Raw genomic sequence first — 23,752 nt, forward strand, 5'->3', positions numbered from 1 at the left:
GAATAGGAGAGAATTCCTTGACACAATGCTGGCCAAAAACAAGATGTAGCCACAAACAAAACAGAGTTAAATACTTCCAGTCTGCCGTGAAGTGTTAATCCATGTATATGGACGGTTAAGAGTCTAGCTACATTTTCAGATATACATTTCTAATTTAGTCAGAAAGGATTTTTATTGCAAGTTAAAGTGTACTGTTAGTGAGCTAGCAAACGCTGGCTTGCTAGCTAACGTTATGTGTAATTGTTTGGTTACTTCACGATTCCATATGTGTTATTTCATCGTTTTAATGTCTTCACTATTATTCTACAATATATCAAATGGTAAAAATAAAGAAAAACCTTGCATGAGTAGGTGTGTACAAACTTTTGACTGGTACTGTATATTAAATCCAATTTGTATTGGTCAGCAGATGGTTAGCACATGGTTAGCAGATGTTATTGCAAGTGTAGCGAAATACTTATATCTGATATTAGCTATGCTGTGTCTGATTTTGCTTTCCCTGTACAACACAACTATTTTGGCTTCAGACATGGTAAAAAGCCATGCGGCCACAGTAGTGAAGGTTGGCCGATCCCAGATCAGAAATGCAAATGAGAAACCTACAACTACAACAGAGAATCTGACAAAAGAAGCATCCCCAGATATCTGTACCCATTACCTCCGTACCAAGTTCTTTATTCCCAGTGAGGACATTGAAAGAAACTGAAGTCAATGTAGTCTGAAGCAAGTGCCTGGCACCATGAAGTTGCATTGCATCAAAACCGTCAAGGTAGTGGCAACCAGAAACCTCTGTTGCTTCTTGGATTCTTGTTTCCATGGGATTGGAGTCTGTGAGAATGGATGTTGCGCAATGGAGAAAGGTGAAACTTCAGTCTGCGTGGTACGTAACACATTGCTTACATTATGCAAATCACGTGTTTTTTTGTTTCCATACCAGACCTTTGTAAGATGCCAGAGACCAGATGTACCAGAGACTAGGTGTACCTGATGTACCAGCGGCCAGATGTAACAGAGACCCGATGTATCACTGGCCAGACATACCAGCGGCCACACGTACCAAAGACCAGATGACAGTGACCAGAGTATTGAGTGTGGTGGTGGTGAAGAGATCTAATAATGTCATCAAGCCAGAGAAAATGCTGTAAGTGAAAATATGGTATACAATCTAACAAACACACACGTCACATTTTGACTGACATGTAGATGTTGTTAGGTGGACTTTTATTCCTGTAACTAGTTTAGTGATATTTAACTTACCTTAGGCCAGTAATACAGCATCTACCATGAGCCCATGTTTACTTTTCAGGCTGACTAGCATCTACATAGTTGCAATGTTCCATAAATTGAATGACCAAATCATGAGAACATTATGTTTGCTACAACCTTGCAAATATTCTGTATATCTTTTTCGTTTAATGTCTACAATTCCGTTTTATCTCCTAGCTTGCTATTAGATACCCATAGAGTCCCAGTCATTGCGCTAACGCTCGTTAGTACTACCGCACACTTCTTCCACACTGGACACACATACAAACAATTGGTATCCACAAGTTCATCTGACTTCATGGAAGTAGATAAAGGGCCTCATTGCCAACATATGGAATTGTTTTAAGAAGGATAATTAAACTTTTGATTTTGAATTTTAGGACCCCTTGGGGGTCACTAAACTACTTCCACTCATTTTTTAAACTGGTAGCGGGCTACCTTCAGATGAGACATGTGAGGCTTGTGGGCTTCCACCATGTACGTGTTCTTGAGAGTCTCACCTTTCCATAGACTGGTCATATTTTAGTTTGTAGGCCAAACCGTTTGGACGCTACAGATGTTTTTGTGAGAACCCAGATTTTCGGGATGACTCATGGTCCAGCAGCATACCACCCTGCATCCCACTGCTGGATTTCTTCTGAAGCTGAGCAGGGTTGGTCTCTGGATGGGAGACCAGATGCTGCTGGAAGTGGTGTTGGAGGGCCAGTACGAGGCACTCTTTCCTCTAGTCTAAAAAAATATCCCAATGCCCCAGTGCAGTGATTGGGAACGTTAAACGGGTGTCATGACTCTCTGTTGTCACTAAAGATCATATGGCACTTATTGTAGGGGTGTTAAAGTCGGTGTCCTGGCTAACTTCCCAATCTGGAACTCATTCCATCACGGCCACCTAATCATCCCCAGCTTGCAATTGGCTCATTCATCTCTCCCCTGTAACTATCCTCCAAGTTGTTGCTATAAATGAGAACACATTCTCAATCAACTTACCTGGTAAAATAAGGGTTACATAAATTAAGTCTGATAAACACAGCTGTAGATCGGCCACCTTCCACCACAGATGCAGAAGGTCACCATTGGCGAATGGATTGAGACCCAGCCCATGCAAAAAATGTATCTCTGTTTAATCAGACAGATTTTGATGGGGATTTTTGTATTATGCTAATTCAATTTACGCAGAGGTGCGGACATCTAGGTTGTTTGTTTTTTCAACAGTAAATAAACTTTGTATGGCTGTATTTGTTTTCCATGAAGTGGGCAGTACGTTGTGTAGAACATTTAAATATGTTAAATGTTCCAACAAAATGTGAAGACTGCAGGGGTTCTCAGCACGGTATGAGGACGGAAGCTTGGTGGACAGGGCTGACACCCCACAAATGAGGCCGGTGCAATGGTGCCAAGGTTCTCCTTACCTGTAAGTTGGTGAGCTGCTGTTGTTGATGAGCCAGGGTCTGTTTGACAAGCACACTTTTAATGCTTTGCTCCATGGCATACTTCTTCGCCTGCAGGCAAATGAAAGGAAAGACAAGAGGTTGACATTTTCAACATCACACTAGTGACATGATACCAGAAATGTGACCTTTGATACCAATACCAGCCTGTGCACACTTAGTATCAGAATACTTCATAGTCTATACCGCAACGAGAAAATGCCTCAGTTAAACTGTACTGTTACTGTATAAAACAAATGTAGCCAACTCTCCATCTGGAGAGCTACTGGGTGCAAGGCTATTTTCCCAGCCATGCTCAACACACTCAGCTCATCAGGGTCCTGTTGAGTATCTTATCAGTAGAATCTGGTGTGTTAGTGCAGGGCAAATATATTCAAAATTACATTTAGCAATCGAATCACATTCAAATATCAATTTGTTTGACACATTGGTCTAAGAAAAAAAACTCTCCAGGTTTATCTCTCATTGGGTGTTGTCATAACTCTCCTGTGACGATCTGACGGATCAGGTTACAGTGGGTCCGCTCTATAGAGTGTTCTCTCTCGAAGAGGGGGAGAGCGGGAAGTCGGCTGTTTTATGGCGGTCGTAAAATATGCTGCCTCTATGCTCTGTGGTGTTTGAGATTTTAATGTAAACTGTGGAACACAGAGACACTTGGACAATTAAACATTTGAATAATTAAACAATATTTATATTTTTGAGAATGTGGGAATTGTCCGTGGGTATTTTAAGAACAATCCTGTCAAAGTTGTTTCATTTGGTGACCTCATTACTGTATCTCTGTGTACACTTTTCAATGATCAGAATTACATCTAGATGTTGGATAAAATGAATGAGTAAATATGAAACTATTTGTGAAAAGATGTGATGTGTGCCTTCTAAATGAGAATTGTTATTTTTATAAAGGTTTTAACCAAGTCAGTGGCCATAGACTTGGTCGGCATCATGGAATGACCCCTTCTTCCAGAGTATAAAACCCACTTCCTACAAAATGTACATTAAGTTAGAGAACGCCGGGATGGAGTCCCCACGTTGGAATGGCTCCAATTCTATAGGCCATTAGACCAGACAGCGTGCAGGTGAGGCTACACGGCTGACAAATGGTTTAAAACTACAAGACCAGAAAAGCACTGAGAGGTGCTAAATGTGAATGGTTAACCAGTTGCATCTCTAGGGGCGCTATTTCATTTTTGGATAAAAAACGTTCCCGTTTTAAGCGCGATATTTTGTCACGAAAAGATGCTCGACTAAAACACTCTGAAGTTTCAGAATCTGCAAAGATTTTGTCTGTAAGTGCCCAGAACTCATTCTACAGGCGAAACCAAGATGATACGTGAAACAGGAAATGAGCAGAATTTCTGAAGCTCTGTTTTCTAATGTCTCCTTATATGGCTGTGAATGCGACAGGAATAAGCTTAGACCTTCTGCCGTTTCCCCAAGATGTCGGCAGCATTGTGACGTATTTGTAGGCATATCATTGGAAGATTGGCCATAAGAGACTACATTTTCCAGGGGTCCGCCCGGTGTCCTTTGTCTAAATTTGTGCGTAATCTTCAGGTGCGGGCATTTTCTCCTGGGATTCAGGAGAGAAAGCACACTTCCACGAACGATATATCATCGAAGAGATATGTGAAAAACACCTTGAGGATTGATTCTAAACAACGTTTGCCATGTTTTCAGTCGATATTATGGAGTTAATTTGGAAAAAAGTTCGCGTTTTGAGGACTGAATTTTCGGGTTTTTTTTGGTAGCCAAATGTGATGTACCAAACGGAGCTATTTCTAATACACAAAGAATCTTTTTGGAAAAACTGAGCATCTGCTATCTAACTGAGAGTCTCCTCATTGAAAACATCTGAAGTTCTTCAAAGGTAAATGATTTTATTTGAAGGCTTTTATGTTTTTGTTGAAATGTTGCGTGCTGGATGCTAGCGCTAATGCTAACGCTAAATGCTAACGCTAAATGCTAACGCTAGCTAGCTACTTTTACACAAATGATTGTTTTCCTATGGTTGAGAAGCATATTTTGAAAATCTGAGATGACAGTGTTGTTTACAAAAGGCTAAGCTTGAGAGATGGCATATTTATTTCATTTCATTTGCGATTTTCATAAATGGTTAACGTTGTGTTATGCTAATGAGCTTGCTGATAGATTTACACAATCCTGGATACAGGGGTTTTTTCATAGCTAAACGTGACGCAGAAAACGGAGCGATTTGTCCTAAACAAATAATCTTTCAGGAAAAACTGAACATTTGCTATCTGAGAGTCTCCTCATTGAAAACATCTGAAGTTCTTCAAAGGTAAATTATTTTATTTGAATGCTTTTCTGTTTTTTTGTGTAAATGTTGCCAGCTGAATGCTAATGCTAAATGCTACGTTAGCCATCAATACTGTTACACAAATGCTTGTTTTGCAATGGTTGAGAAGCATATTTTGAAAATCTGAGATGACAGTGTTGTTAACAAAAGGCTAAGCTTGAGAGCTAGCATATTTATTTCATTTCATTTGCGATTTTCATGAATAGTTAACGTTGCGTTATGGTAATGAGCTTGAGTCTGTATTCACGATCCCGGATCCGGGATGGGGAGATCAGAAAGGTTAAGAACTACAACTCCATAGGCCCGAGGAGACCATACAGCTAGAAATGGTTCAACTCTAAAACATTGCTACAGAAGGAGCCAATCTTAGACAAGGCCTTTTCAGTCTGCAGCTGAAAATGTACCTAACCTAGGAAGAAGAATACCAACATTTGGAACAAAACTTTTCTTGTCGACTCTCTCCAGCAGATGGACCGGCGACCACAGAGAGAGACATCAAGACATACACTCGTAAATACGTAAATTGCTACACACGTAAATACGTAAATTTGTTTTCGAATGAGCGGTTGTTCATATTCAAAGTATTAGCAATTTCTATGAGTGTAGTTATCAGCTATGAGTTTCCCACTCTTGAGGGGTCCCCACCCCCTTTCCTTTGTTTACCTAGAAGTCATATCGGTTTCATCGACTCGGGACTTTTTTTGGTGTCATGTAGTAACCCATGTTCGAACTAATTGTGTGTATTTATGCAATTCAGTGATTTATTTATTTACTAATTAACTTAATCATTGAACCAATTTGTATATCGCTGATTCATGATTTAGGCGAGGGTTCGTGCAGATATTCAAGGGTTTGCGACATTCAGTAATGAGACTGAAGAGGTAATAATAATACATTAATACAAGACTGTACTTGATAGGATATGAAAATATCTGAAGAGTTATAGTCGGGAACTATAAACATTCCCGTGGTGCCCCGACTTCCAAGTTAATTCAAGTTCCATGATTAGTTTCAATCGTGGAATTAAATTACTCAGAGAATTGATTTTATAAGATAGTCAACGACACAACATAATGATGCTCCCATGCAAGGAATCTAAGATAAAATGAAGCATTTATTTTGATTCAGCCTATATAAAATTGGAAAGCAGATTGCATTACGCACCCATATTATATTATACAATTTGGGAGTTGTAGACAGGATTTGTTAACGTGTGTTGCCATTTGAACAATACAAGGAGGTTCCCTCTGTCTTGTTTCTCTGACATAGTCGGTATAGGGTTAAGATTACATTTATAGTTCTAATTATAGAAATCTGATAAATAGACGCATTGGGCCAAAGTGCTATTTCTGTCTCTCGTGTTCAGGTCATATTGTTGAGGTCATATTACCCTGACCAATCGATAATTCTCTGTCCCTCGCGTTTTCAGCAGCGTGAGGAGACCACGGTGTATTTCGTTGTTTTCTGCGCATTCTGGTTAAAACGTCGCAAAAATAGCGCCGTAAAGCGTTTGAATGGAAGTCTTTATTAGTAAAATCATTCCCTTGTTTAACTTGTTATGGCTGGGGGAAATATTGAGTAGCTTGGATGAATAAGGTGCCCAGAGTGAACTGTCTGCTACATCCACCAAGAGGCTCTTGCTGCCAAGGGACAGCTTGAAAGACGTTTTGAACACAAACCATTAAGTTAACCATTTTCACTGTAAAGAAAGGCCCCTGATCTCTCGTGTATTTTCTGCATTATGCAATGATATGGGCAGGGACCACGCTTTTACAACATATAGAAGTGCGCTGGATATCAAGGGGCAAAGTATTGACATGTTTTTTTGAATTGAGAGATGAGCTTAAAGTTTTATTTACAGAACATAATTTTCAGAATTAATTTCTCACGACTGGCGTATCTGGGTGATGTTTTTTCTCGCCGGAATGATCTGAATCTAGGACTACAGGGAATCTCCGCAGCTATATTCAATGTGCTATGATTTAAAAGTTGGAGCTCTTCTCTGTCTGCATTAACAAGGACAACACACAGGTCTTTCCATCATTGTATGATTTTTTTGTGTGCAAATTAACTCAAGCTTACGGACAATGTCATGTGATATAGTGAAGCACCTGCGTGAGCTGGGTGCGCAATTACGCAGGTATTTTCCCGAAATGGATGACACAAACAACTGGATTTGTTACCTCTTTCATGCCCTGCCTAATGTCCACTTGCCAATATTTGAACAAGAGAGCCTCATCGAAATTGCAACAAGAGGTTCTGTGAAAATTGTATTTAATCAGAAGCCACTACCACATTTCTGGATAGGGCTGCGCTCAGAGTATCCTGCCTCGGCAAATCGCACTGTTAAGACACTGATGTCCTTTGCAACCACATACCTATGTGAGTGGATTCTCGGCCCTCACTAGCGTGAAAACTAAATAAAAGGCACAAACTGTGTGGGAAATGATTTAAGACCGAGACTCTCTCCAATACAACCCAACATTGCAGAGTTATTTTCATCCTTTCAAGCGCACCTTCTCCTTAACCTGTGGTGAGTTATTCACAATTTTTTATGAACATAAGGTTTTATATGTAAGATTATTGATTATTATTATTTGTGCCCTGGTCCTATAAGAGCTCTTTGTCACTTCCCACGAGCCGGGTTGTGACAAAAACTAACACACAAAAAATTATGTTTAATAAATGTATCATTGTGTGTGGCAGGCTTACAATGATGGCAAAAACAACATTTGAGAGTGCTCTGACCGTGGTGCTAGAGGGGGTACGCAGCTGGAGGTTGAATGTTTGAAGGGGTACGGGACTATAATAGTTTGGGAATCACTGGACCAGAGTAATGATTTGTATCGTGAGCAATTGATGCATATCAGTTGAGGTTATTCAGTAGCACTTGGAAACGAAACATCATTGCCAACTATTCAGATTGGAGAGTTACAATGTTGTCATCACTAGGCAGCCAACTACCTATAGTAGGAAACAGTTGTATCAATAAGCCACGTATAAATCACACAACTCGAGCCACAACCCCAATAGTTCAAATTACAATAAACATAACATTTATTAACATCATTCAGTAGAACTGTAAAAAGACATAATTTGAGCTTTGGAAACAAGTGTTTTCATAAATGCATGAAGCGGGCCTCGTTTCACAGAAGCATGGTAAAATAAGCTCTCAATGAACCAGCCGTAACTAATTTTGTTTATTTACATATCGAATTTGATTGTCCAACATCAATTTTATAATTTGTTCATTTTGTGGCCACCTAGAGTGTCCTCTTTCCACTGCTGTGGTGCTGAATCACAATGGGAATGGGGAGTGGGACCGGCCGGCCCGGTCATAGCTAGAAGGGATCCAGCCAGAGAGGAAAGGGAAGAGAGAGGCCCAATTCGGCAAAAAATCTGTCTCCCTCCAGCAGGTGGAGTTTTTGCTTTGTTTAGACAGCCAAACAAGGAGTTTTTGCATTGAGGTCTATGAACGTCAAATTTGGTCAACAACAAAAAAATGTCTGGCTAATTTGCTACTTGAGGATTATTTGATCTAATAAAAGTTTCATAATGCTTAAGTTGTTACTGATATAAGTAGGACATGTGACCTCTCGGCAACTTTGGAAAAATAACTTTATATTGGAGTTGTCTCGAGATGGCTATTGATAGGAATGGATTTCTAAACTGTAAATGTTATTAATCATTAGAGACCTGAGGGGTGCCGTAGTCTAGGGTCTATGGTTATCTGTAGGAAGAAGGTATATGGTGGGTGCAACTAAGCTTGAAATGTACTGAGTGTAGGGAAAGCGATTACATGTGGTAGGCATTGATGAGGGGAGAGCCATGGATTCATGATGAAGGGGGTTGAGGACAGGTCAGGTCACGTTAAGGGAGAAGAAAAGTGTATTACCGTATCACTGTTTCCTACCTAGCAATAAAGATACAATGTTTAGCGAGACTCCACCCAAAGTGGGTCAGATACAGTATAAAACAACTATTCTACCCATGTCTTTGTCTAATGCAACTGTATTGACCCTCAGGGAAGAAAAAACTTGGTTTGAGCTTTCATACTGTCCGTTGAGTTTTTACTCTGGGAATTAGAACCTAACACTACACATATTCATTGCATGACACTAGCAGAATAGCTTCTCTCTCCATTGAATACAGGCAGTTGAAGTCAACAACCCTTATCAAATAGTCAAATTTGAAAAAAGCTGGGTCCCTCCTAACATGACCGGCCAGACAGCCTTCTAGACAGAAATGTAATGTTAGTTATTGGCCTAATTAAAATGTTCATGCCTAGGCTAAATTACATTAGAGGGACCTAGGTTGTATTTGAAAACAGCCATGTTTTGTTATTTATTAACACATTTCATACAAAGAGTCTACAGGACAAGTCGTTCGCAAATTACATTATACAAATATTATATTTTGAAGTTGTTTAATTACCGTGCAGGCGACTTATTCTAGGCTAAAAGTTTATTTATTTTAAAAAATTATACTCTTAAGATTTATAGCAGGGTTGAAGACGCAACAGGCAATGTTTTCCTTTTCAATAAAACCTGTCATGCTGGTATAATTTATTAGAACTTTACAGGCTAATTTCTATTCTGATAAGATAAATGACAATAATCTAAATGTGATTTTGAGAACAGTGGGTGGACGCCCTAATACGGTACACACTAGAGGTCGACCAATTAATCAGAATGGCCGATTAATTAGGGCCGATTTCAAGTTTTCATAACAATCGGAAATCGGTATTTCTGGAAACCGATTTTGCCGATTTGTATTTTTTTACAACTTTATAACCTCTTGAAGCTAGGGGGCACTATTTTCATGTTTGGAAAAATAACGTTCCCAAAGTAAACGGCCTATTTCTCAGGACCAGATCCTAGAATATGCATACAATTGACAGATTAGGATAGAAAACACTAAAGTTTCCAAAACTGTCAAAACATTGTCTGTGAGTAAAACAGAACTGATATTGCAGGCGAAACCCTGAGGAAAATCCAATCAGGAAGTGCCTCTTATTTTGAAACCCTTCTGTTCCTTTCATTGCCTATCCTCCATTTAAAGGGATATCAACCAGATTCATTTTTCTCTGGCTTCCCTAAGGTGTCAACAGTCTTTAGACATAGTTTCAGGCTTTTATTTTGAAAAATGAGCGTGAAAGATCACATTGCGTAAGTGGATAGGTGGGGGCTCTCAGAGTGAGTTTTTGCACTACAGAGTAAAGCCGCCATTGTTCCTCCCGCTGTTATTGAAAAGCCTACACACTCGGTTGATATATTATCGAATATATATTTTAAAAACTACTTGAGGAATGATTATAAAAAACGTTTGACATGTTTCTGTTGACATTATGGAGACTATTTGGAATTTCCGTCTGCGTTGTCGTGACCGCTCTTTTCCTGTGGATTTCTGAACATAACGCAACAAACAAACGGAGGTATTTTGGGTATAAAAATAATCTTTATTGAACAAAAGGAACATTTGTTGTTTAACTGGGAGTCTCGTGAGTGAAAACATCCGAAGATCAAAGGTAAACGGTTAATTTGATTGCTTTTCTGATTTTCGTGACCAAGCTTCCTGATGCTAAGTGTACATAATGCTATGCTAGGCTATCGATAAACTTACAAACGCTTGGACTGCTTTCGCTGTAAAGCATAATTTCGACAGGTGGATTAACAAAAGGCTAAGCTGTGTTTGCAATATTGCACTTGTGATTTCATGAATATGAATATTTTTTAGTAATATTATTTGACTGCTATTCAGCGGTTGCTGATGAAAATGATCCCGCGACAGGGATGGGTAGCGTCAAGAAGTTTAACGAGGCAAGTCAGTTAAGAACACATTCTTATTTTCAATGACGGCCTAGGAACGGTGGGTTAACTGCCTTGTTCAGGGGCAGAACGACAGATTTTTACCTTGTCAGCTCAGGGATTCAATCTTGCAACCTTACGGTTAACTAGTCCAATGCTCTAACCACCTGCCTCACAAGGAGCCTGCCTGTTACACGACTGCAGCAAGAAGCCAAGGTAAGTTGCTAGCTAGCATTAAACTTATCTTATTAAAAACAATCAATCATAATCACTAGTTATAACTACACATGGTGGATGATATTACTAGTTTATCTAGCATGTCCTGCATTGCATATAATCGATGCGGTGCGCTTTGGCGAAAAAGGACTGTCGTTGCTCCAACGTGTACCTAACCATAAACATCAATGCCTTTCTTAAAATCAATACACAGAAGTATATATTTTTAAACTTGCATATTTAGCTAAACGAAAGGTTAGCAGGCAATATTAACCAGGTGAAATTGTCTCACTTCTCTTGCGTTCATTGCACACAGAGTCAGGGTATATGCAACAGTTTGGGCCGCCTGGCTCATTGTGAACTAATTTGCCAGAATTTTACGTAATTATGACATAACATTGGAGGTTGTACAATGTAACAGGAATATTTAGACTAATGGATGCCACCCGTTAGATAAAATATGGAAAGGTTCCGTATTTCATTGAAAGAATAAACATTTTGTTTTCGAAATGATAGGTCTTTAATATGGTCGAATCCGGAAACTAAGGCTCGTATTTCTGTGTGACTGAGCGATGGAAGGCACCAGCAGGCTCGTAAGCATTCATTCAAACATCCCTTTCGTGCGTTTTGAAAGCAGCTCTTCCCTGTGCTTCAAGCATTGAGCTGTTAATGACTTCAAGCCTATCAAATCCCGAGATTAGGCTGGTGTAACTGATGTGAAATGGCTAGCTAGTTAGTGGGGTGCGCGCTAATAGCGTTTCAAACGTCACTTGCTCTGAGACTTGGAGTAGTTGTTCCCCTTGCTCTGCATGGGAAACGCTGCTTCAAATCAAATCAAATTGTATTTGTCACATACACATGGTTAGCAGATGTTAATGCGAGTGTAGCGAAATGCTTGTGCTTCTAGTTCCGACAATGCAGTAATAACCAACAAGTAATCTAACACCTGTACTGACCTCGCCTTCTGGATGATAGTGGGGTGAACAGGCAGTGGCTCGGGTGGTTGTTGTCCTTGATGATCTTTATGGCCTTCCTGTAACATCGGGTGGTGTTGGTGTCCTGGAGGGCAGGGAGTTTGCCCCCGGTGATGCGTTGTGCAGACCTCACTACCCTCTGGAGAGCCTTACGGTTGTGGGCGGAGCAGTTGCCGTACCAGGCGGTGATACAGCCCGCCAGGATGCTCTCGATTGTGCACCTGTAGAAGTTTGTGAGTGCTTTTGGTGACAAGCCAAATTTCTTCAGCCTCCTGAGGTTGAAGAGGTGCTGCTGCGCCTTCTTCACGATGCTGTCTGTGTGGGTGGACCAAATCAGTTTGTCTGTGATGTGTATGCCGAGGAACTTAAAACTTGCTACCCTCTCCACTACTGTTCCATCGATGTGGATAGGGGGGTGCTCCCTCTGCTGTTTCCTGAAGTCCACAATCATCTCCTTAGTTTTGTTGACGTTGAGTGTGAGGTTATTTTCCTGACACCACACTCCGAGGGCCCTCACCTCCTCCCTGTAGGCCGTCTCGTCGTTGTTGGTAATCAAGCCTACCACTGTTGTGTCGTCCGCAAACTTGATGATTGAGTTGGAGGCGTGCGTGGCCACGCAGTCGTGGGTGAACAGGGAGTACAGGAGAGGGCTCAGAACGCATCCTTGTGGGGCCCCAGTGTTGAGGATCAGCGGGGTGGAGATGTTGTTGCCTACCCTCACCACCTGGGGGCGGCCCGTCAGGAAGTCCAGTACCCAGTTGCACAGGGCAGGGTCGAGACCCAGGGTCTCGAGCTTGATGACGAGCTTGGAGGGTACTATGGTGTTAAATGCCGAGCTGTAGTCGATGAACAGCATTCTCACATAGGCATTCCTCTTGTCCAGATGGGTTAGGGCAGTGTGCAGTGTGGTTGAGATTGCATCGTCTGTGGACCTATTTGGGCGGTAAGCAAATTGGAGTGGGTCTAGGGTGTCAGGTAGGGTGGGGATGATATGGTCCTTGACTAGTCTCACAAAGCACTTCATGATGACGGAAGTGAGTGCTACGGTTGCCTTAGCTTTCTTGGGAACAGGAACAATGGTGGCCCTCTTGAAGCATGTGGGAACAACAGACTGGTATAGGGATTGATTGAATATGTCCGTAAACACACCAGCCAGCTGGTCTGCGCATGCTCTGAGGGCGCGGCTGGGGATGCCGTCTGGGCCTGCAGCCTTGCGAGGGTTAACACGTTTAAATGTTTTACTCACCTCGGCTGCAGTGAAGGAGAGGCCGCATGTTTTGGTTGCAGGCCGCGTCAGTGGCACTGTATTGTCCTCAAAGCGGGCAAAAAATATATTTAGTCAGCCTGGGAGCAAGACATCCTGGTCCGTGACGGGGCTGGTTTTCTTTTTGTAGTCCGTGATTGACTGTAGACCCTGCCACATACCTCTTGTGTCTGAGCCGTTGAATTGAGATTCTACTTTGTCTCTATACTGACGCTTAGGGGGTGGCTGTTGTCGATGTGTTCCTGGTTCGAGCCCAGGTAGCAGCGAGGAGAGGGATGGAAGCTATACTGTTACACTGGCAATACTAAAGTGCCTATAAGAACATCCAATAGTCAAAGGCATATGAAATACAAATCGTATAGAGAGAAATAGTCCTATAATTCCTATAATAACTACAACCTAAAACTTCTTACCTGGGAATATTGAAGAGACTCATGTTAAAAGGAATCACCAGCTTTCATATGTTCTCATGTTCTGAGCAAGGAATTTAAACGTTCGCTTTCTTACATGGCACATACTGCACTTTTACTTTCTTCTCCAACACTTTGATTTTGCATTATTTAAACCAAATTGAACATGGTTCATTATTTATTTGAGGCTAAATTGATTTTATGATGTATTATATTAAGTTAAAATAAGTGTTCAATCAGTATTGTTGTAATTATCATTATTACAAATAAATAAATACAAATCGGTATCGGCTTTTTTTGGTCCTCCAATAATCAGTATCGGCGTTGAAAAATCATAATCGGTCGACCTCTAGTAAACACCCAACGCATTTGGATGTCCGGTAAATTCAAATCTTGCCGGTCACGTTGTCCGGCGCCAGATTTTGCTAACGGAAACCCTGATGTGGATATCTTTGGTTTGTCGCTTTGATATTGATAGGCTGGGCTAACACGTTAAGTCAATGAGTCAAATATATATATATATATATATATATATATATATATATATATATATATATATATATATATATATATATATATATATATATATTTTACTGTGCTCTGAACAGAAATTATAAGTAATGTCATACAATGTGTGACACTGATCAACATCAATTGAGCTATTCACTTAACCAATTCAGTTGAAAACTGCACAAAAGCATCAAGCATGACTTTTTGTAATGATAGCCCCAGGTCTCCTAAATAAGATGTATAATTGATGGTTCATATAACATATTTGTAAGGGAAATAGTCTCCTAAATAAGATGTATAATTAATGGTTCATATATTTGTAAGGGAAATAATGTCAAGTTGAGGTTAGACTTCATTATTCCATTATTGTTATCATGAAATTGTTTACCATCCAAAAGATGTTGTCATGTTAAACTTCAGACAATTTTCCTGCTTTTATATAGGGCACTGTCATTAAAGCACACTCTCTCCTCCATATTTCTTCCCCGTTTCAGTTCAATCCAATTAACAAAAAAAATATGTGAGGAGTGACTGCCCCACTCCTTCAGCAGAAAAAAAGAATACTGCATACCACGTCTGCACTGTTGGCCTCTCGCTTTTGTGAAAATCTCAGGAATAAAACCGTTCTAGGGGGCCTTACCTTCTGCAGTGCCTCCTGCTGCTCAGGGGTGAGAGGCGGCAGGCCGAGCTTTGAGGCGGTGCTCTGTCCATTCTCCATCATCAGAGCCTCGCCTCCCTGCAGGCACACAAGTGTATGGTTATGATGACAGGGAGGAAACACCCACTACATATCTCTGCCGGAAACACCCAAATAAAATCTCTGCAAATCTCTACTCAGAAAAGACCGAGATGGTTTAACTAACAAGTACAAACAAGCCAACTACGTATGACCAACCCCTACCCCCAAACTCAAATATGATCCGAGACTCCCAAGTGGAAGGCTCAATAATGAATGCAGTTAACTTACAAGTTCTAATTATATCCACTATCTCCTACTGTGCTGGTTTTGTAACAATAGAATGCAAATTAAGCCTTTTGCACCATTTAGCATACATGACCTAGGTTTGAGAGACAAGTAGCCGTTTATCAAATATGCAGGTACAATTGAGAAGATGCGACTATTTTGAGCTTGCTCTGAAACAAAACGTGCTCATCATTACACTGTGGTGGTAAAATGACACAGAGGAACAGTAACATATTTGATATACAAAAATATAGACAATTTAGATAAACCTGCACTGTGGTTTTGTAACAGGAAAAAAATGTAGACTAAAATATTTGGTTCAGACATTTAGTGTAGTCTAAGAATAACAGGATTAAAGAAAACATGATGTTAACAAAATATAACAATGTCTTCCAAAAGAAGAAACGTGGCCACTTCTTTCAAAAGCCTATGTGGGTGAATGAGTGCCATCTCCCCAATAAGTGTGCATCATTTTACAGTGGGTGCCATGAATTTGGGTCCCCCTATTGACGACGACACAGAAGAAAAACTAACTTGGCATTTATGAACTCCAGAGGGATGCACCACAAAGAGCAGTGAGACAATGCACACTCGACGTCCTAACTGACACTCAATATTCCAAAATTCAAAAGCCATTCGCGAGCATCGTCTCTCGCAACCGGTCTTTTGCATGACTCACTCACTACGAAACACGGGCACTGGGGAAAACACAGACCCATAATCTGACAGACAGTGAGAAAGTTGTAAAAACAACTAATTCCACACAAAAAAATGTGCAAGTACAGTGCATTGGGAAAGTATTCAGACCGCTTGACTTCATCCACATTTTGTTAAGTTACAGCCTTATTCTAAAATTGATTAAATATGATACCTTTTTTAATCAAATATAAAACACAATAGCCCATAATGAATTGTCTAGGGACAATTCCTTCGACGTCATGGCTTGGTTTTTGCTCTGACATACACTGTCAACTGAGGGACCTTAGACAGGTGTGTGCCTTTCCAAATCATGTCCAATCAATTGAATTTAGCACAGGTGGACTCCAAATCAAGTTGTAGAAACATCAAGGATGCTCAAGAAATGTATTAAAAATAAAAAAACTGAAATACCTTATTTACATAAGTTTTCAGACAGGCACAGGCACCTGTCTAAGGTCCCTCAGTTGACAATGCACGTCAGAGTAAAAACCAAGCCAAGTGGTCAAAGGAATTGTCCATAGAGCTCAAATACAGGATTGTGACTGGATCTCAGACTGGATCTGGGGAATGGTACCAAAACATTCCTGCACCATTGAAGGTCCCCAAGAACACATGGAAGTTTGGAACCACCAAGTATCTTCCTTGAGCTGGCTACCTGGCCAGACTGAGCAAATGGGGGAGAAGGGTCTTGGTCAGGGAGGTGACCAAAAACCCGATAGACTTCAGGAGCTCTGTCAGAGTGACTATGTAGATGGGAGAACCTTCCAGAAGGAAAACCATCTCTGCAGCACTCCACCAATCAGGCCTTTATGGTAGAGTGGCCACTCCTCAGTAAAAGGCACATGAAAGCCCGCTTGGAGTTTGCCAAAAGGCACCCAAGGACTCTCAGACCATGAGAAACCAGATTCTCTGGTCTGATGAAACCAAGAATTAACTCTTGACGCCAAGCGGCACCATCCATATGGTGAAGCATGGTGGTGGCATCATCATGCTGTGGGGCTGTTTTTCAGCGGCAGGAACTGGGAGACTAGTCAGGATTGAGAGAAAGATGAACGGAGCAAGGTACAGAGAGATCCTTGATGAAAACCTGCTCCAGAGCGCTCAGGACCTCAGACTGGGGCAAAGGTTCACCTTCCAACAGGACAACAACCCTAAGCACACAGGCAACACAACAGGAGTGGCTTCGGGACAAATCTCTGAATATCCTTGAGTGGCCCAGCCAGAGCCCGGACTTGAAGCCAATCGAACATCTCTGGAGAGACCTGAAAATGGCTGTGCAACAATGCTCCCCGTCCAACCTGACAGAGCTAGAGAGGATCTGCAGAGAAGAAGCTTGTAGCGTCATACCCAAGAGTCAAGGTTGTAATCGCTGCCAAAGGTGCTTCAACAAAGTACTGAGTAAAGAGTCTGAATACTTATGTAAATGTGATATTTTGTTTTTGCGTTGTCATTACGGGGTATTGTGTGTGTAGATTGATGAGGGGGAAAAACGATTTAATACATTTTAGAATAAGGCTGTAACATTACAAAATGTGGAAAAAGTCAAGGGGTCTGGACTTTCCGAATAAACTATTTTGGTCGCCGGTGATTTCATCAGCTGATTTTGTTTGCTGTAGCCTGCTTGCTGCTAGCTAGCTTCACTGACAAACACAGGGATGTAATGTTAGCTAGCTAGCCAAGGTTGGGCACTGCACTGACAAAAAGTGTGTAGCTTATCACTTATTTACGACAGCAAGGCTTCACAGTCTGCGAACATTTTACTCAGATATGCGCCTAAATAGTTAGCTGTGCGACCTGGAAGTTTTAATAAGAAGAACCATTGCGCCTAGAATTTTGGGGAATTCTATCTTTAATACCTCAAATATTTTTAATTGTGCTACTATATTTCTTTGTGTGCACCTACAACTTAGACGCACACATGCTCCTTGTGAGAAAGGTAATAGAGCCCTGGATAGTTTGACAGCTTGTTGAAGAAGTTGTAGACATGTTCCCAGCAGTCAGTCCATACTTCAGCATGTCTCCAAAGCACCAATCGCTACTTTGTAATTTTGGGTCAGCTAAAACAATGGTTCCCAACCAGGCGTACTATATCCCTTGGGGGTACCTGGCCTATCAATGGGGTGTACTTAAAAAGACTCATGAGATCATAGGTCTACTGGTAAAATGCACATGGAGTATTTCCTGGGGGACTCACGGCGGAGCAAAATTCACTTGGTGGTGCAGTAAACGAAAAAGGTTGGGAACCACTGAGTTAAAAGCACAGCAGTAGACTCGATAGGAGCAGAGCAGGCTGTTCGTGTCAGTCGCTTGCCTTTCTCTGCCATTTTTCCAACTTGACCTCTCTGCGCGCGGAACCCGATAGATAGCGGGATGAAATTCGACAACATACGGTGATCGCTACATAAATAGTCATATTAAACATTCATGAAAATACAAGTGTCTCACATGTTTCGAAAGCCTAGAATCTTGCTAATCTAACTGCGTTGTCAGATTTACTGCGAAAGAATACGATGCGATTATCTGGGGATAGAGCCCCATAAAAAACAACTATTTCAACCAGCACAGGCGTAACAAAATCAAACTGCAATAAAATAAATAGTTTACCTTTGACGATCTTCCTCTGTTTGCAATCCCAATGCTCCGTGTTACACAAAGAATGTTTTTTTGTTTGATAAAATCAATTTTTATAGCCTAACACAAAACATTTTTTTAACCGCTTGTGTCGTGAATTCCGTCTCATTCCATTTTCGTCGACACATTCGAGGTAAATACCCACACAGAATGTGACTTTTCCAGTCATGTTTGTTTTCATTGCAATCAATGAATCGGAAGGAGCAACACATGTTGCGCACAGCATTGTATTGGTAAAGCGCATATTCAGCTGTTTATATATCAATCAGTATGGAGACTAAGTCAGGAAAAACTAGATATACAGATGTACACACAATTATGGAAGAAATTGATGGAGGAAGATTCATTTAGCGATTCCCAAACGGAATAATAGTTTTTGAACGGAGAGGACATCGTTTTGGACTGGTAAGTTCTTCTCATGCTAATGCCGTTGTTTGAAATTAATAATATAAAATAGTATTTGTGAAATGAAATCGCCTATTTGAGGCTGTTGAGGGGAGAGCATGCCCACAACAATGGCCAAAGTGAAATGGAGACAGTAGATACAGCTGGTCTGTCATAATATAATAGAGACAGTAGATCTAGCAGGTCTGTAATAATATATTCAACCTCATATATATATATATATATATACACAGTGCCTTGCGAAAGTATTCGGCCCCCTTGAACTTTGCGACCTTTTGCCGCATTTCAGGCTTCAAACATAAATATATAAAACTGTATTTTTTTGTGAGGAATCAACAACAAGTGGGACACAATCATGAAGTGGAACTACATTTATTGGATATTTCAAACTTTTTTAACAAATCAAAAACTGAAAAATTGGGCGTGCAAAATTATTCAGCCCCCTTAAGTTAATACTTTGTAGCGCCACCTTTTGCTGCGATTACAGCTGTAAGTCGCTTGGGGTATGTCTATCAGTTTTGCACATCGAGAGACTGAATTTTTTTCCCATTCCTCCTTGCAAAACAGCTCGAGCTCAGTGAGGTTGGATGGAGAGCATTTGTGAACAGCAGTTTTCATTTCTTTCCACAGATTCTTGATTGGATTCAGGTCTGGACTTTGACTTGGCCATTCTAACACCTGGATATGTTTATTTTTGAACCATTCCACTGTAGATTTTGCTTTATGTTTTGGATCATTGTCTTGTTGGAAGACAAATCTCCGTCCCAGTCTCAGGTCTTTTGCAGACTCCATCAGGTTTTCTTCCAGAATGGTCCTGTATTTGGCTCCATCCATTTTCCCATCAATTTTAACCATCTTCCCTGTCCCTGCTGAAGAAAAGCAGGCCCAAACCATGATGCTGCCACCACCATGTTTGACAGTGGGGATGGTGTGTTCAGCTGTGTTGCTTTTACGCCAAACATAACGTTTTTCATTGTTTCCAAAAAGTTCAATTTTGGTTTCATCTGACCAGAGCACCTTCTTCCACATGTTTGGTGTGTCTCCCAGGTGGCTTGTGGCAAACTTTAAACGACACTTTTTATGGATATCTTTAAGAAATGGCTTTCTTCTTGCCACTCTTCCATAAAGGCCAGATTTGTGCAATATACGACTGATTGTTGTCCTATGGACAGAGTCTCCCACCTCAGCTGTAGATCTCTGCAGTTCATCCAGAGTGATCATGGGCCTCTTGGCTGCATCTCTGATCAGTCTTCTCCTTGTATGAGCTGAAAGTTTAGAGGGACGGCCAGGTCTTGGTAGATTTGCAGTGGTCTGATAGTCCTTCCATTTCAATATTATTGCTTGCACAGTGCTCCTTGGGATGTTTAAAGCTTGGGAAATCTTTTTGTATTCAAATCCGGCTTTAAACTTCTTCACAACAGTATCTCGGACCTGTCTGGTGTGTTCCTTGTTCTTCATGATGCTCTCTGCGCTTTTAACGGACCTCTGAGACTATCACAGTGCAGGTGCATTTATACGGAGACTTGATTACACACAGGTGGATTGTATTTATCATCATTAGTCATTTAGGTCAACATTGGATCATTCAGAGATCCTCACTGAACTTCTGGAGAGAGTTTGCTGCACTGAAAGTAAAGGGGCTGAATAGTTTTGCACGCCCAATTTTCCAGTTTTTGATTTGTTAAAAAAGTTTGAAATATCCGATAAATGTCGTTCCACTTCATGATTGTGTCCCACTTGTTGTCGATTCTTCACAAAAAAATACAGTTTTATATCTTTATGTTTGAAGCCTGAAATGTGGCAAAAGGTCGCAAAGTTCAAGGGGGCCGAATACTTTCGCAAGGCACTGTATATATATATATATATATATATATATATATATATATCTGTTTATTATATGTGAAACTATTCTAACTGAACATTTTCTTTCACAGTGACACTGACTCCGAATGGGAGCCCCCAGTGCCAAGGTGTCCATCCCCCACTGAAGCTGGTTCATCCAGCTCCTGCCACAAGTGGTGTTCATCTGCCCAAATGTATTTCTGCAGGCATGGATGTGCTATGGCACCTGGCATCAGCAGCATAATATTGTGTTTTCTCTCCATTTTTGGGGGGTGTGTATTAGAATACCATTTTGGTATTTTGTATATAGTTATTCCATTTAAAATGAATAACTTCACCAATTTGGCCACTTGGGTACATTTGGGCTACTTGTGTGGGACACCTGGGTGACTTCATGATAAATGTCATGTAGCACACATTTTAGAAGTTATCATTCTGAAACTTTGCACAAGTACTGTCGCCCTCATGTTTTTCACTGAAAGTGTCGATCATCCTATCTGAATGTTTGTTTTATCTTGTTCATTTTAAAGATGATGATACAACAATAAAAATAAAATACGTATGTTTTTTTTCATTGTATTATCTAAACCAGATCTATTGTGTTATATTCTCCTACATTCAATTCACATTTACATAAACTTCAGAGGGTTTTCTTTCAAATGGTACCAAGAATATGCATATCCTTGGTTCTGTGCCTGAGCTACAGGCAGTTAGATTTGGGTATGTCTTCAGGCGGAAATTGAAAAAAGTAGGTCTAAGAGGTTATTAATGACGTACGGAGCGCACTATAGCCGTGGCACATAATTGATCAATTCTACCCTGCTAGAGCTACCCCAGTCAACTGCAAGTGCTGTTATTGTGAAGTGGAAACATCTAGGAGCAACAGAGGCTCAGCCGCGAAGTGGTAGGCCACACAAGCACACAGAACGGGAGCACTGAGTGCTGAAGCGTGTAAAAATCGTTTGTCCTCGGTTGCAACGCTCACTACCAAGTTCCAAACTGCCTATGGAAGCAACGTCAGCACAATAACTGTTTGTCGGGAGCTTCATGAAATGGGTTTCGATGGCCGAGCAGCCTAAGATCACCATGCACAATGCCAAGTGTCGGCTGGACTCTGAAGCAGTGGAAACACGTTCTCTGTAGTGATGAATCATAATTCACCATATGGCAGTCCAACGGACAAATCTGAGTTTGGCAGATGCCAGGATAACGCTACTTTCCCCAATCCATAGTGCCAACTGTAAAGTTTGGTGGAGAAGATATGGTCTGGGGATGTTTTTCATGGTTCAGGCTAGGCCCCATTGTTCCAGTGAAGAAAATCTTTACGCTTCAGCATAAAGTGACATTCTAGACGATTCTGTGCTTCCAACTTTGTGGCAACCGTTTGGGGAAGGCCCTTTCTTGTTTCAGCATGACAATGCCCCAGTGCACAAAGCGAGGCCCATACAGAAATGTTATGTCAATATCGGTGTTGAAGAACTTGATTGACCTGCACAGAGCCCTGACCTCAACCCCAGCGAACACTTGGGATGAATTGGAACACTGACTCCGAGCCAGGCCTAATCGCCCAACATCAGTGCCTGACCTCACTAATGCTCTTGTAGCTGAATGGAAGAAAATCATTGCAGCAATGTGCCAACATCTAGTCGAAAGCCTTCCCAGAAGAGTGGAGGCTGTTACAGAGGCAAAGGGGACCAAGTGGCAAGTCAAATTCAAGGACTTTCAAGTACTTTTTCAAGCACTAATATTTATTTAATAACCATCCATTTGTAATAGTTCCTATTATGTAATTGTTTCTAGTCGCTAACAGACGGCAGTATATCACCATTACTTCAAGGGGGGAAAACTGACTTACTATTCATCACTACCTTACAAGTTCTCCTCAATAATACATGTTTCACTCTTTATTTACGACATACATGAGTGGTAAGTCAGGACTGATGATGTTGACTGATTTCCTTATATGACCTGTAACTCAGCCAAATCTTTGAAATTGTTGCATGTTGTGTTCATATTTTTGTTCTGTGTACATATTAAATTGTCTTTATACTGTATTTCACTCAATTTGTCATCCCTCTGGCTGTCACAACACAATTACATGAAAAACAATTCTGAAAGTGTAAACGGCCCTTAGTTTACTAAAATGTGGTATTCTATACCCAGTTGAAGAGAAAAAAAACTGTGTGTTTGATAAGATTAAAGACTCTCAGGGAACCCTACTCTCAGGGAACCCTATTAAAATTTTAGAAGACCTCACATGGGTCCCGGACCCCAGTTTTGGAACCACTGTACAACTAACCTCTCTCCCTGCTTGTTTCAATGCTTCCTCTCTCTGTGTATCTCCTTTGCCTCCATTGCAGCCTGACTCAACACTGTATGTCTCACTACTCTCTATAAAGAAAAGGTATTTTGATTATAGCTAACTTAATTTCAGTCATCATCCTTCTAGTCAGCTAGTTATAGCTAGTTACCTGGCTAAGAGCCAGAGCCCTTGAGCTACCTAGCTAGCTAGATATCTGACTGAAACATCAACACTCATTCTCCGAGAGTCGGGGGGGTTGATTGGGGGAATGTCTGCTGACACCGCAGGAGTCAAGGGATGTTAAAAGAATTCCCACCGTCAACGGCGTCTTTGCTACTTGCCACTGTAGGTCTGGACTGAGGTAGCTCATTTCACCTCTCCGTCTATGTCGTGGGAAAAGTTTCCCATTGGACAGAGTGGTGAATGAATGCGCAGCTAACACGGCAAATCTGGAGGAACAGACGAACATAACAGCACACACAAATCATTCACGATTCCACTTGTTCGCAGAGGCTGGCGCAATTAGAACTCAGATCAAGAAGCCTTCTGAGCATTGATCAAACGCTGGGAATGCAATAAGTGGGTAAACAATAATTAACAAAATCAAACGGTGCGTAAACAGCGTTTAAGTGTGTTTACCCTCCACTACCTCCCTGGTTGGGTCTGGCAAAACCAATTCATAAACATCAATATC

The 23,752-nt window shown here is 41.0% G+C and overlaps 1 protein-coding gene across 3 annotated transcripts in view; it reads right to left on the reverse strand.

Moving 5' to 3' along the window:
- The window catches only part of puf60a (poly-U binding splicing factor a), a 94,796-nt gene that overhangs the window by 64,913 nt on the left and 6,131 nt on the right, over nucleotides 1-23,752 (reverse strand). For all 3 annotated transcript variants that reach the window (XM_021612583.2, XM_021612585.2, XM_021612584.2), the window contains exons 2-3: nucleotides 14,856-14,951; nucleotides 2,676-2,765 (exon numbers count right to left, since the gene is read on the reverse strand). In XM_021612583.2, the coding sequence (XP_021468258.1) occupies nucleotides 2,676-2,765; nucleotides 14,856-14,951 (186 nt within the window). The remainder of the gene's footprint in view (nucleotides 1-2,675; nucleotides 2,766-14,855; nucleotides 14,952-23,752) is intronic.

Source organism: Oncorhynchus mykiss, chromosome 8 (assembly GCF_013265735.2).
Source record: "Oncorhynchus mykiss isolate Arlee chromosome 8, USDA_OmykA_1.1, whole genome shotgun sequence".
NCBI lineage: Eukaryota > Metazoa > Chordata > Actinopteri > Salmoniformes > Salmonidae > Oncorhynchus > Oncorhynchus mykiss.